The sequence below is a fragment of the Sitophilus oryzae genome, unplaced genomic scaffold, assembly GCF_002938485.1.
Source record: "Sitophilus oryzae breed Bouriz unplaced genomic scaffold, Soryzae_2.0 scaffold_471_pilon_pilon, whole genome shotgun sequence".
NCBI classification, from domain to species: domain Eukaryota; kingdom Metazoa; phylum Arthropoda; class Insecta; order Coleoptera; family Curculionidae; genus Sitophilus; species Sitophilus oryzae.
Window position 1 is genome coordinate 1,067,464 of NW_022147053.1, and position 11,743 is coordinate 1,079,206.

Genomic DNA, 11,743 nt, shown 5'->3' on the forward strand with positions numbered 1-11,743 from the left:
CGGATACTATCAACCATTAAATCTGTATTTCTATAGAACCCGCCCCCAATCAATTTAATCTCTCTTATATGATATTTAACCAAAAATTCTACTTTCTACTAAAGAGACAGTTATACAGGATGTCTAAATAAATACAAATATGTTTATGAGTGGTATATTTCAGTGGCGTGCATATAATATAGGCAAAAAGCATTGCCTACCCTTCGATTTATTCAAGACAAGAAAGCAAAATAAAAATATATTTAATCTGATCAAATTTCATTATATATCTACCTACAAATCCTACAGTGCGACCTACATTGTTTTATTTTTCTAAATAGTAAGTTAGTATTTGGTTTTGGTATTGGTGTTTATTACGGTTGCAAACCCGGAAACATCATACAAAACAAACGCCACTTGTTCAACGTCTTATTATTACCTAAAAAACGTATCCCATTATTCGAAATCGAACGCACGGCCGCAACTTAACATTACATGGATATGGACAAGCAAAAGCAATGCGTTACCGCAGCACGGATGCACCCGATGTCTCGATCCTGCCGATGCGGTATTGCCAGTTTCGATGTTATTACAGAACTATGTAAGAAACAGTCCATGTTATTTTATACGATCAGTTTTAAATAACTGTGTTTTAGAAAGATTTGTATTATGTAGGAAAATTAGAAATTTTTTTTTTTTTTTTTTTTTTTTTTTTTTTTTTTTTTTTTTTATTTATTATTTTAATTTGACTGTAATCATTTTGGTACATAAAATCTATTAGGCAGTGGCAATTGGCAGTCTGGCAATATTGTGTACGGTTATCGTTTTAGCTAATTCGCCAGTCGTTGAGTCGCCTATTGGGAAGAAATAATGATTGAATAATAGACAGATTATTCGTTTTGGCATCTACAAATAATTAAATTTATTTGCTGTTATTTGAATTTTCTTTTGTTTGAGTTTAAAGTTAAAATACGTTAGACAGTAAATTTTATATACGTACATTGTACATATATATTATGTAATACATACGTTTTTTTAGTTTTTTTTCATATTTTTGATTCTGTTGCCTACCCTACTGTAAATGGTACTGCACGCCACTGGTATATTTAGACCCTAGGAATAGCTTTGTAGATTGCATTTATAATATGGCAAGATAGATAGTAGTTTAAATTTAGAGGAACGAAATAATAGAATAAATCCAGTAGTTTTCAAAGTATAAGCAAAAAATAATAATTTCATAAGGGTAAAAGTTTTACAAAATTGGAAATCAAACTTTGTAAAAGTATTCAGGGATAAAAAACACTAAGGGGGAGAATTTGCAAAACGTATGTTTGATGAATATAAAATTAATTATCATTTTTGAAATAAAAATATTTCTCATTGTTAAATACATCCCGTTCACTTATGTTGTAGACCTTAAAATAATCGTAGAAAAATTATCATACTTACAAATTGAATTGACCTATATAATTTTATACAGGATATTCAGTATATATGCTACGGCTAAGATGGATAATTTTGCAAAATTTGCTATTTTGCAAAAACGCTGTTATTTTGTGGGTTAGGTGTTAGTTTGCGATGGTGGTTGTGCTGTTTGTTTGCAAAATAGCTCCCTTTTAGCCGTAACATAAAATATATAAGTTCTGTTCGCCAGCAGCTTGCTGGGCCATCCTGTATAACGGCTATACCGGGTGCGCATGCGTCTCAAAAGTGGCTCACCCCTATAACTTTTTTATTTTTTCAGATAAAAGAACGAGATTTGGTATGTTAGTATATGACATAACTTAGGATTGATTGACGTATTCAATTGTTTTCGGTCACTTCCTGTTTCACCGGAAATGACTAGAACTTTTGATTTTTAAATGGCACCCTCGGCTTTTTTTACTTTATTCGATAGAAAATTAAATTCTGAATAGAATGACATATCATATGTCAACTTTTGACATTTTCGCTTAATAAAAAATCGTATTTTAAATGTCAATCTAGAGTGCCATGGCTATGTTAAAAACACTAATTCTTAATCAAGGAGCCTTGGAAAAATAGATTTGATCCTCTAATATTTTTAGTGTCTTGTTCTGGCCGGTTAAAAGATACCTAAATCGTATTTTTAATCATATCTCAATTTTTTCAAATGGAACGAGGGTGGTTCATTAGCATATTTGGAAAAAGCATTTTTCCGAATAATTTGATACCACACACTTGGTATTTCGAATCAAATTGTCGTTATGAACCACATGTTAAAATTACAAATAAACCTTATGCGAGAATGTCAAAAGTTGACATACGATATGTCATTCTATTCAGAGTGTCATTTTCTATCAAATAGAGTAAAAAAATACCGAGGGTGCCATTTAAAAATCAAAAGTTGCAGTCATTTCCGGTGGAACAGGAAGTGACCGAAAACAATTGAATACGTTAATCAATCCTAATTTATGTCATACTAACACACCAAATCTCGTTTTTTTTATCTAAATAAATAAAAAAGTTATAGGGGTGAGCCACTTTTGAGACGCACCCGGTATATTTAATAACTGATGTGAATAAATCCAGTTGCCTTGAAAGTTTAAGCAACAAATAATAATAATTTTTATAAGGGTATATAATACTTTATAAGCATAATGACTTGGCTTATACAGCACCATTATGTATTAACCCGCAAAACGAAGAAAAGTAAAAAGAATAAAAAAAATTATCAGGGGAAAAGTTTTACAAAATCGGTAAAAAAGTTTTACAAAGTAATATGACAGTAACAGTGGACGATACTGTTATTACGGAGTGTTATTGTGAAGTAACAGTCTTGCCTCATGACGATTATCAACGCGGGTAAACAGATAACATTTATTTTTCTGTTTGTTTTTACATAAGTTTTGTGTTTGTGATCATTCCAAAAATTTTATGTTTTTTTTTCAATAAGTTCAAAACATTTTGACCATACATCCCTTGGATAAATCTGGAAAGATGCCCGAGGCTTATACAAGTTCATCAGCCTTTTTATTACCCCCGCACAAAGGAACATCAAAAATAGAGCGATCGATATTGGTATAAATCTATATTATTTTCTGAATTCAAAGGGCTTAACGATAAATTTAACCGTATATGTTTAGCTACGGGCTACTACGAGCTACTTTATTGCTGGGTATATCGCCACTGAAATAATTTAAAAAAAAAACATTTCTGCCGCAATAATCTAATTAAGATTGTATTCCGTCCTAACATTCGTTAATAAAGTTTGGCAGGAAATTGATTTCTTTCATGAGTTTTTCTATGACTGAAAAGCCCGATACATTTACATTCAAAAATCTCATTACTTTGTTGCCTCTTTACTTTTTGGTTGTCGTTGTTAACTTAGTTTACAATTATTCTCCATTGCGTCTATTGCTCTCTATTGTGCGCTACTTCCTCCCACTGATTCTGCATGCTGATCCATTTTAAGTTTTCATAGGAAATTTCCTTGTATCTATTGAGTTATCCACCCGGTTTCCTCTTACCGTCTACAAGCTCACCGTAAAGAAGAGATTTCGGTAGGCGGTTTTCTTGCATCCTGCATACGTGGCCAGCCGATCTTAAGCGGGATTTAGTAATCATGACTTCGCAGGTAGCTTTTACAAAGACTGATACGTTTGAGACATTGTGGTACCATTTGATTCTTAACAGTTGTTTAAGGTATCTCTCTTGCAACTTGTTTAATGCGATCGTGTGCCGGCGGTACGTCATCCAGGTTTCGCTTCCATATAACATGGTGGGGATTATTCGGTTTTTAATTTCCAGAACGCTCTTAAGGCGCTGCTAATTCTGTGCTGAATTTCAGAGTTGATATTGGCCTTTTCCGAAATCAAACTGCCGAGGTAATTGAATTCCGCTACATATTCCAGTAGTTCTCTGATTTTTATAATACTGTTATGATTTTCCGGAAGAGTGCACATGATTTCAGTTTTATCGATGTTCAGCTTAACGCCCAAAGCCTCGTATGCCCAAGTATATGTGTTCAGCATTTCTTGTAATTGCTGTAACGTCTTTGCAACTAGAACGCAGTCAACAGCGTATTGAAGTTCTGTGATAAATTTTATACGTGTTTTTGCCCTGAGTCTTTTTATGAACAGACCGCCGTCGTACCAGTATCTAACACCTATTCCTCTTTCCTGCACTTTACTGTCTACTATAATAGAGCCCTGAATATGTTGAATAGGAGATTAAGATACATCTACGACATACCATACCATACTGCCATTACTCGCTGACGAGTATTTGACACGCATCAGAAGATGGTCACGCAAGGCGTTTTCTTTCATGAGCCTTTCTGTGACTGAAAAGCCCAATACGTGATGTTATTTGTCTACCGCACTCCGGACATTCAAAAATCTCATTGCTTTGTTGCCTCTTAACTTTTTGGTTCGAGAGTGAGAAGAGTGAAAGAGTTTCTTGCCTTGAACATCTACGACACATCCCTACCTAACAAACAACAATTCGAGAGTGTCACATCATGGATCACTGAGCAATCCCTTCCTGACAAATACAGGAGTTAGGCAGAAATATTTCGTTAATAATTAGAACTCATTCACTTAAAAACCTGATTTAAATCGGTTTTCCAGCTAAATAAACCCTCATATCTATCACATAATATAAATTTAAATATAATCTTAAGTTCTTGAACCTTCATATCGATATATTCTTAAATTAATTTTCTTGGGACGTTTAGTTTCCGAAAACACTGAAATTATGTTTTCATTTTGTTTAAAAAAACTTTATTTAGTCTATAGACAAACGTTTCGGCCCACAATAAAGCCTTCATCATTGTTACATGTATCATAAAACAATTTACAAAAATTAATATCCAAAAACAGACAATCTATCACAGCACAATGACCTAATCTTCACTAAAGTTTTTCGAACAATATAATATAAATTTGTGCAAGAAGAAGAGAAATACAACACATTTTGTTTTAAATGTCATTTTTAAACCGATTTGCATTTACCAACATTGCTTGTCCGTGGCTGTATCGTTTAAATATAATATTATATTATAAATATTAATTAAAAATACTTACTGGCACTTTACTTAATGTATTGTAGCAAAAAAAATTAAAGAGTAGTCCTATAAGTTATATCTAATTAAAAAGGAAATGACGCATTGAAATAAAAACTCATTAATTTTATGTTAACAATGTCGAAACAGCCGCCTACCATCCATAAATATGAAAATACGAATGCCAAGTTTCCTCTTTCAATTTCCCGCGATTCGTCGGATTTTCTCAGACAAACGAATAAAATGAAAAATGGTTTCGTCTGAACGGGCCCGACCGCAAACCCCATTTTGGTCGACCCTTTTTTAGAAGTTGATTTTTCCTATAGGTTGTTTTCCGTGTCATTTTTTTACGGAGATTGGGCTCAGACTCTATGTCGCCTTTATGTTTTTATACGTAGAGAAAATAAACGAAATCCAATGAAATATAACTTCTAAATATATTTGTGATAGAATGGCATATCATATTGCCAGTGAAACGTGTTAACCTGATGCTAAGTCCAAATTTGACTCCTGTATTTGACTTAATTAATTGATTGATTGTAGAAATAAGATGGACCTTATGGTCGATTTCGATGCACAAAACCTGTACGATACCGTCGCCGTTAGTCAACCTGTCCGAGGTTTGCTCTGCGCCGCTGCGCGCTGATAGCCGTTTACAGTGCAGCGGATAAAGGATACTGATATATATCATTATATACTGGAAAGTAAATTTCTTGCAGTTTTTAGCAGTGTGGCCAGATTTCTCACGGCGTAGTCGCCACGCAGACTCCAATTTATCGCCCAAAATCGCCACTTTAAGGCGATTTCGAGCAATTTACCGTTTGGTTATGGTTGACAGATAAACATGCTTTAAACGTCAATAGTCAACCGATCGGTAGCTAAATGACATTTAAAGCATTGTTTATCTGTCAACCATAACCAGCGGTGGTTCGCTCGGCTTTAGTTTACATCCTAACCAATAGATGGTATAAGAAAAAAAAACAATCGGTTATCTTAAATCATTCTTTATTGCTTAGCTATACTTATATGTACCGCTTTACAAAAGCTGTTCACAAAATGTTAATACATCATCAATATCGTCATCATCAGTAGAATCTTGAACATTTTCTGATAGTTTTAAGGGAGTAGTTTTATTATTATTATACATCACCTGAGAATTAAATTTAGAAAACATATCTGTCGTGGGTTCAAAAGATTTGCAACATATTTGCCTAACATAAAAATAATAACGAATTACCATTATCGAATTTAATAAATTTAGCATCATTTGATTTCTGATTTTACATTTGACCAGATTCATTATTGAGAATGTTCTTTCCACAACAGCATTGGAGGACGGCAAACTGAGAAATGTAAACGCCAATAAAGAAAGATCTTTAAACATTAATTCGCCTGCTGCGTTTTTTTGCGTCACAACTTTTTTCCAAAAAGTTACCGCGTCGTCTGGGATGTTTCCGTTAAATATTTCCGCCCAGTTAATATTTAGTATATTTCGGTACTGTGCCTCTAGGTCAGTCAAGGTTCCTGGATTTGCATACATTAAAGGTAGCTCTCCAAATTTTTTTCGTTTTTGGTTTAAAATCAGACCTGGACTAAAGTTTCGTATTTGTAAAAATACATCTAAATGATTAGGCATTCTATTTATTAATTGTGTTAAAAGATCTTTGATAAATTGAAAACATTTTTTCTTTATACCTATTATTTCTTCAGAATTTAGTTGGGCTGCATCTATTTCTTGCTCAAAATAATAACCAAGATCACAAGAGTCTAGGTCTAAAAAATTTTGATCGTATTTCATTGCATTACTTAAAAGCTCCAGATTCTTATCAAGATGAATAATTATCAGTGGCTTAATAATTTGTCCTGCTAATGACCATATTGTTGTAATTACGTCCTCAAATGCTTTATAGAAATCCACATTTGCACTTTGAAAATATAAATTAAGATAGTATATCTGCTTTAATATTGGACATAAAAAAGTTAAATAAACCTTGTTAGTTTTATTTTTATAAGCATTACTCAATAATTGTGCACTGTGACATCTTTCTTTATTAGCGTTTATTGTAAAAAATGTTTCTAGTTCTAAATATTGGGCTAAAATTTTCTCCACTGCTCGGTATCTCGACAACCAACGTGTACCAGATAATTTTGTCATCTTAGTAAATTTGCTATCATTGTTTATTAAACTAAATATTTCTTTATATTTACTTTGTCTTAGAGTGCTATTTTGAAACCAATTATAAGTTTCTTTAAGTAAGAAATCAATTTCATCAGCAAATATTTCCGAGGCCTTTGAAGCACAGAGATGTAGGCTATGACATATACATTTTACAAGTACTAAATTATTTAGCTCAAATTTAGTTTTTAAAAGGGTAAAAAGAGAATGATTTTTTCCGCATAAATTAGATCCCCCATCTGTACCTAGTCCTATCAGATTTTTTAGAGGCAATTTAATTGATTCAAAAAATTCACATACTTTTTCAAACAAAACCTGAGCAGTAGCTTCAACTACACTAATAAATGATAAAAATTGTGTAACAACATCATTTCTTTTTTGAGAATAATACTTTATCATTATGGCTAATAATTTGTTGGTGGACACATCCGTCGACTCATCTAAAATAATAGAAAATGGAGAAGTACCTACGTCTTCAATTAATTCATTCAGTAAGGATGGAGCTATCACATTCTTGATTATGGCTGAACATTTTGTCCTGTGAAGATGTAACTCTCGTGGTGGTTGAGATCGAAACGATGTTGTCTGTTCGTTATCATTAAAGCTGTTAATGATGTCTGTCAGGTGGTCGACACTTCGAATAGTTGTGTGAGTAGCTACGTAACAAGCCAATATTATTTCTTTTTTTTTAATGGAATTATTTGCTACAGATATACCTAAAAGTAAAAATTAATGTAACTAAAAAAAATAAAAAAACATACACTGCAGAAAGTTATTAACATACCAAAACTTGGAAGGGGTAATTGACGTTTATCCACCTTACAGGCTTGCTGTTTGTGTTTAGAGGTATTTGCATGCTTTTCTAGATCAGATTTGTGGGACCTCAATCCAGTTTCACACACTTTGCAATAGCTGGAAACATCTGAATTGGGGTTGGGATTAGATGTGAGCCAAGCTACAATAACAACAATTTTCTATTTCTACCAACCATAACCAAACCAACCAGTAATCAACGCGCCAATAACCAATAATAATTAAAACAACCGTCCCATGGGGGGTAACATCATGTCTACTTTCTAAATAGCAAGATAACACCAAAATGCAATAAGTAAGGTTAGAAAATAAAATTTTAAATTACGTTTCCATAAAACCCTGCTTAAACATGAATAAAAATGTTATAAGTTATGTTATGTAGGTAATAATACAAATCCATGATATTCTACCAAAGTCTAACCCAAACGACCACAGAAACAGGATATGGGTTTTACTTTTACGGGAAATGTTGTTTTTACTTGGTACTTACCTTTAAACAAGGCTTCACGTTCCCATTCCTTCTTGTGTTTTTTTTCATATTTCGCCCATTTACCCATAGTCTAAATGCGACAGGCGACACAAATGCAAATATATTATAGTATAAATCACAGGTATAAATCTCTGGTATAAATAAGATTAACAGAACACGGAACGCCTAAAGTCCCTAGATATATAAAGTACCGCAATTGGTTTGTTCAATGTTATTGGCGCCAAAATGGCGGATTTTTGGGGTATTTCGGGAAAAACTGTAGTGGTAGGACTGTTTAATTGTCACATTTGTCTGAATTTGTCATGTCAAATGTTGAGAAGCTGTCATTTTCAGAATAAAAATATTTATCCACATATTTTAAAATAATTATAAAGCCACTAAAATGCTACAAATTTGTTAGTTAATAATGTATAGGCGTCGATATCTTTAGTGAAGAAATGTGTATTACAAGAAAAGGCCGTCATTTTATGTGTTTTCTAACATCGTCGATATTCAATACACGTTAGGTAGTGGATTGAATTTATTTATGTTCCAGTGAATATTTTTAACAATCTTATTTGTAGTATATCCTATTGGTACATAAAACTTCATTATAGAACAAGACAAGACCTTAATAGATCTGAGAAGGTCGCAGTGGGTCAGGCCGAGATCCACCTCTAGAAAGCTAATCTAGAACAAGACAAAGACCTTACTTGCAAACTACCATACATATCTTTTAAAAAGGATGCTAAGTGTAAGTGAAATCTCTACGTAATCATTCCCTAAAATGTTTAGTGTAGTTTAGTTTTCAACATTTTGCAGTAAGAAGTTTAGATAAATCTACAATATATTATCATCAGACCAAAGGAAGGATAATTATTTAAAAGAATATGTTATGTTATGATACATATATAGATTTGGATGATATCGCTTCAGGTGGTTTTACCAACTAACAAGGACTAACACGGATATTAATCAAAACAATGAAAAAAGCTCAAATAAATTTGATCCTAACAAGAATGTTGTTTATGCATATGCTGACTATATAGTTATTTTCATGGACTTAAATAGATTAGTTTTTATGTATTTATTGATAGTAATTAATATTTTTTGGTTCATATTGTAATTACTAATAAAAAGTAAACAATATAATATAAGCATGTAAAGTTATATTTAAAAATTTGGTCTTATACTGTCAGTTACAAATATAAAAATGTGATTCAATGTTATTTCAATGTTAAATTTATAGCAGTATAATTTTTGTATAATAATGATACTTAAACATTATGACACTTGTTTTAAAAATATAACATTAAATTGCAGAGCAAAATATATTTTAATTGTATTATGTGGTATTAACTTGCTTTTATTCAACTAATAATAAATTTGTTGTATAAAAATCACTCCATAACATACAAACCTTAATTATACAGCATACATAAAGAGCTCCTATGCGTTTCAAGCTTCTTTCTAAGTTATTTTTAAATTAAGTGCACAATTACATACCTAAAATGCCAAAACTACCTGAAGTAATACCAATTAAAACAACCTTTCTATCAATATATTAATATATTTCAAAAATAGCAGGTATGTATCATCAATTTAATTATTACATTTATTTGTTTCAACCATGGTTCAAAATTTTCTCGTATAAAAGCCGGCCTTCAAATTTAAGTTTGTAGCTTATTCCTGGATTCATAGTTCCAAAGACTTTCGTTAAATCATGCTTATTTGTCAAAACTAACTACAGCATAACTGGTATAATAGTGAAAGTTTACTTATGGTATAGGTATCCCGTTCTCATCAACAAACAAAGTTTTTCCAACTGTTTGTTTCGACTGAATTAAGTACTAAAATGCTAAATGTTATTCCAACTTTATTTCTTCTTACCTATTAACTTACTTCTGTTGGCGTACTTTGCGCTAAAAGGTAACATAAAATAAATGCTAATACAAATGAAAAACACTTGTACGGAAACCATTCGTTTATAACCTCTTAACATATATAGGCCTAAAAAATTAAATTTATGAAATTGAAAATTAATATACAACCTGATATTACGTTAAAATGAAGGTAAACTGTAGATAATAAACGTAATTCTATTACAATTAATAAATATTTTATTTTACGGCTTGCCTGTCAATGTTGGTCGGCCATATTGGCGCTGGAAAAAGCAGCTGTTTAAAAAGCCGAAACAGCGAAATGTTGGCCTCTTTTTTAAATTTGCCGCTAGTTTTGGCGCCAATATGGCGGTAATTGCGGTACTTTATATATCTAGGGACTTTAGGAACGCCCTGAACGCAGCGCCAGTTTAGTGTCAGAACAGGGTGCGGAGAAACCAGAGATATTGGGAGAAACTAAACTTCTTCTTCTTTTGAGTTGTAATGGCCTATTAATATACACTTTACGATACAAGCGATTCTGACAGACAATGATCATTATTTTTGATTTCATAATTTGATTTGAAATGCCCAATTTACTTTATGATTTTTGCTAAAAAAATGGTCGCCGAAATCTTGAAAGTAGCCCAAATTGCGACAAATCGCCCAATCTGGCCACACCGTCCACACAGTTCCAACTGTCTTTTATTCAAACGAACGGATTAATTTTAGCGGTTTTGGTTCTGAAGAGTTGATGCAGTAAAACGATGTATTAAACGATCAGTATTATCTCAGCATATTTGTAAGTAATATATTAAGGGTGCCAGTTTTTTTCTGTGCTGTTTTTATATGTAGGAGTGTATACTTTTTATGGTTTTTTTTGGTATATATTTAGCAAAATCTTAACCTGTCCAATTGTTCTACATTTGACCCATTAATGAATTAATCTTATTATTTCACTTGCTTGCGTCACAAGAGCTAAATATAAATAGTAAAATAGTAAAGTTCAATACATACACATTTAAAAGTCTCTATTTAGTATAGGTAGTTATTTTTTTATTATAGTAGGTTGCGCATCATTTAGCTTTTAAATACTCACAAGAATTTCTCACACACAAAAGTATTTCACCACATTGTTGATTTTTTTTTGTTGTAGAAGCAAGACAAGATACGTTCAATTTAGGATTTACAAATTATCTACTGAATTACTGGAAGATATCAAATAATGTACAACTATATAGGTAGTTTATTGGTCAAAATTAATTGGTATTTTGCTTCAAACACCTATATAAAAAATGAGCTTAAACCCAAGACAACAATACTTGTGAGTAAGCAGATTTTTTTAATAAAATTGGGCTAAAGTAATGCCACAGCAATACGTAACTGAACGAAGTACAAATGAT

At 32.0% G+C, this 11,743-nt stretch overlaps 1 protein-coding gene across 2 annotated transcripts; it reads right to left on the reverse strand.

The window, feature by feature from the left end:
• Positions 1-5,990: 5,990 nt before the first annotated feature.
• Positions 5,991-8,744, reverse strand: LOC115886173. Of its 2 annotated transcripts, none has more exons than XM_030905252.1 (3): positions 8,482-8,744; positions 7,963-8,100; positions 5,991-7,894 (listed from the first exon to the last, which is right to left on the reverse strand). In XM_030905252.1, exons 1-3 carry the CDS (start codon positions 8,546-8,548, stop codon positions 6,039-6,041), a joined length of 2,061 nt encoding a protein of 686 aa, XP_030761112.1. In that variant the 5' UTR covers positions 8,549-8,744; the 3' UTR covers positions 5,991-6,038. The 2 variants fall into 2 exon arrangements, with proteins under 2 accessions (XP_030761112.1, XP_030761111.1); XM_030905251.1 differs by having other exon boundaries at positions 7,963-8,133.
• Between the last annotated feature and the right edge of the window lie 2,999 nt (positions 8,745-11,743).

What these genes read in the sequence shown, in the direction of transcription:
- LOC115886173 (XM_030905251.1), bottom strand. Translation starts at nt 8,548, where the DNA reads ATGGGTAAATGGGCGAAATATGAAAAAAAACACAAGAAGGAATGGGAA. An exon ending in ACGTGAAGCCTTGTTTAAAG is followed by an intron (nt 8,134 to 8,481) that starts GTAAGTACCAAG and finishes TTGTTATTGTAG; the next exon opens with CTTGGCTCACATCTAATCCC. An exon ending in ATTACCCCTTCCAAGTTTTG is followed by an intron (nt 7,895 to 7,962) that starts GTATGTTAATAA and finishes TTTTACTTTTAG; the next exon opens with GTATATCTGTAGCAAATAAT.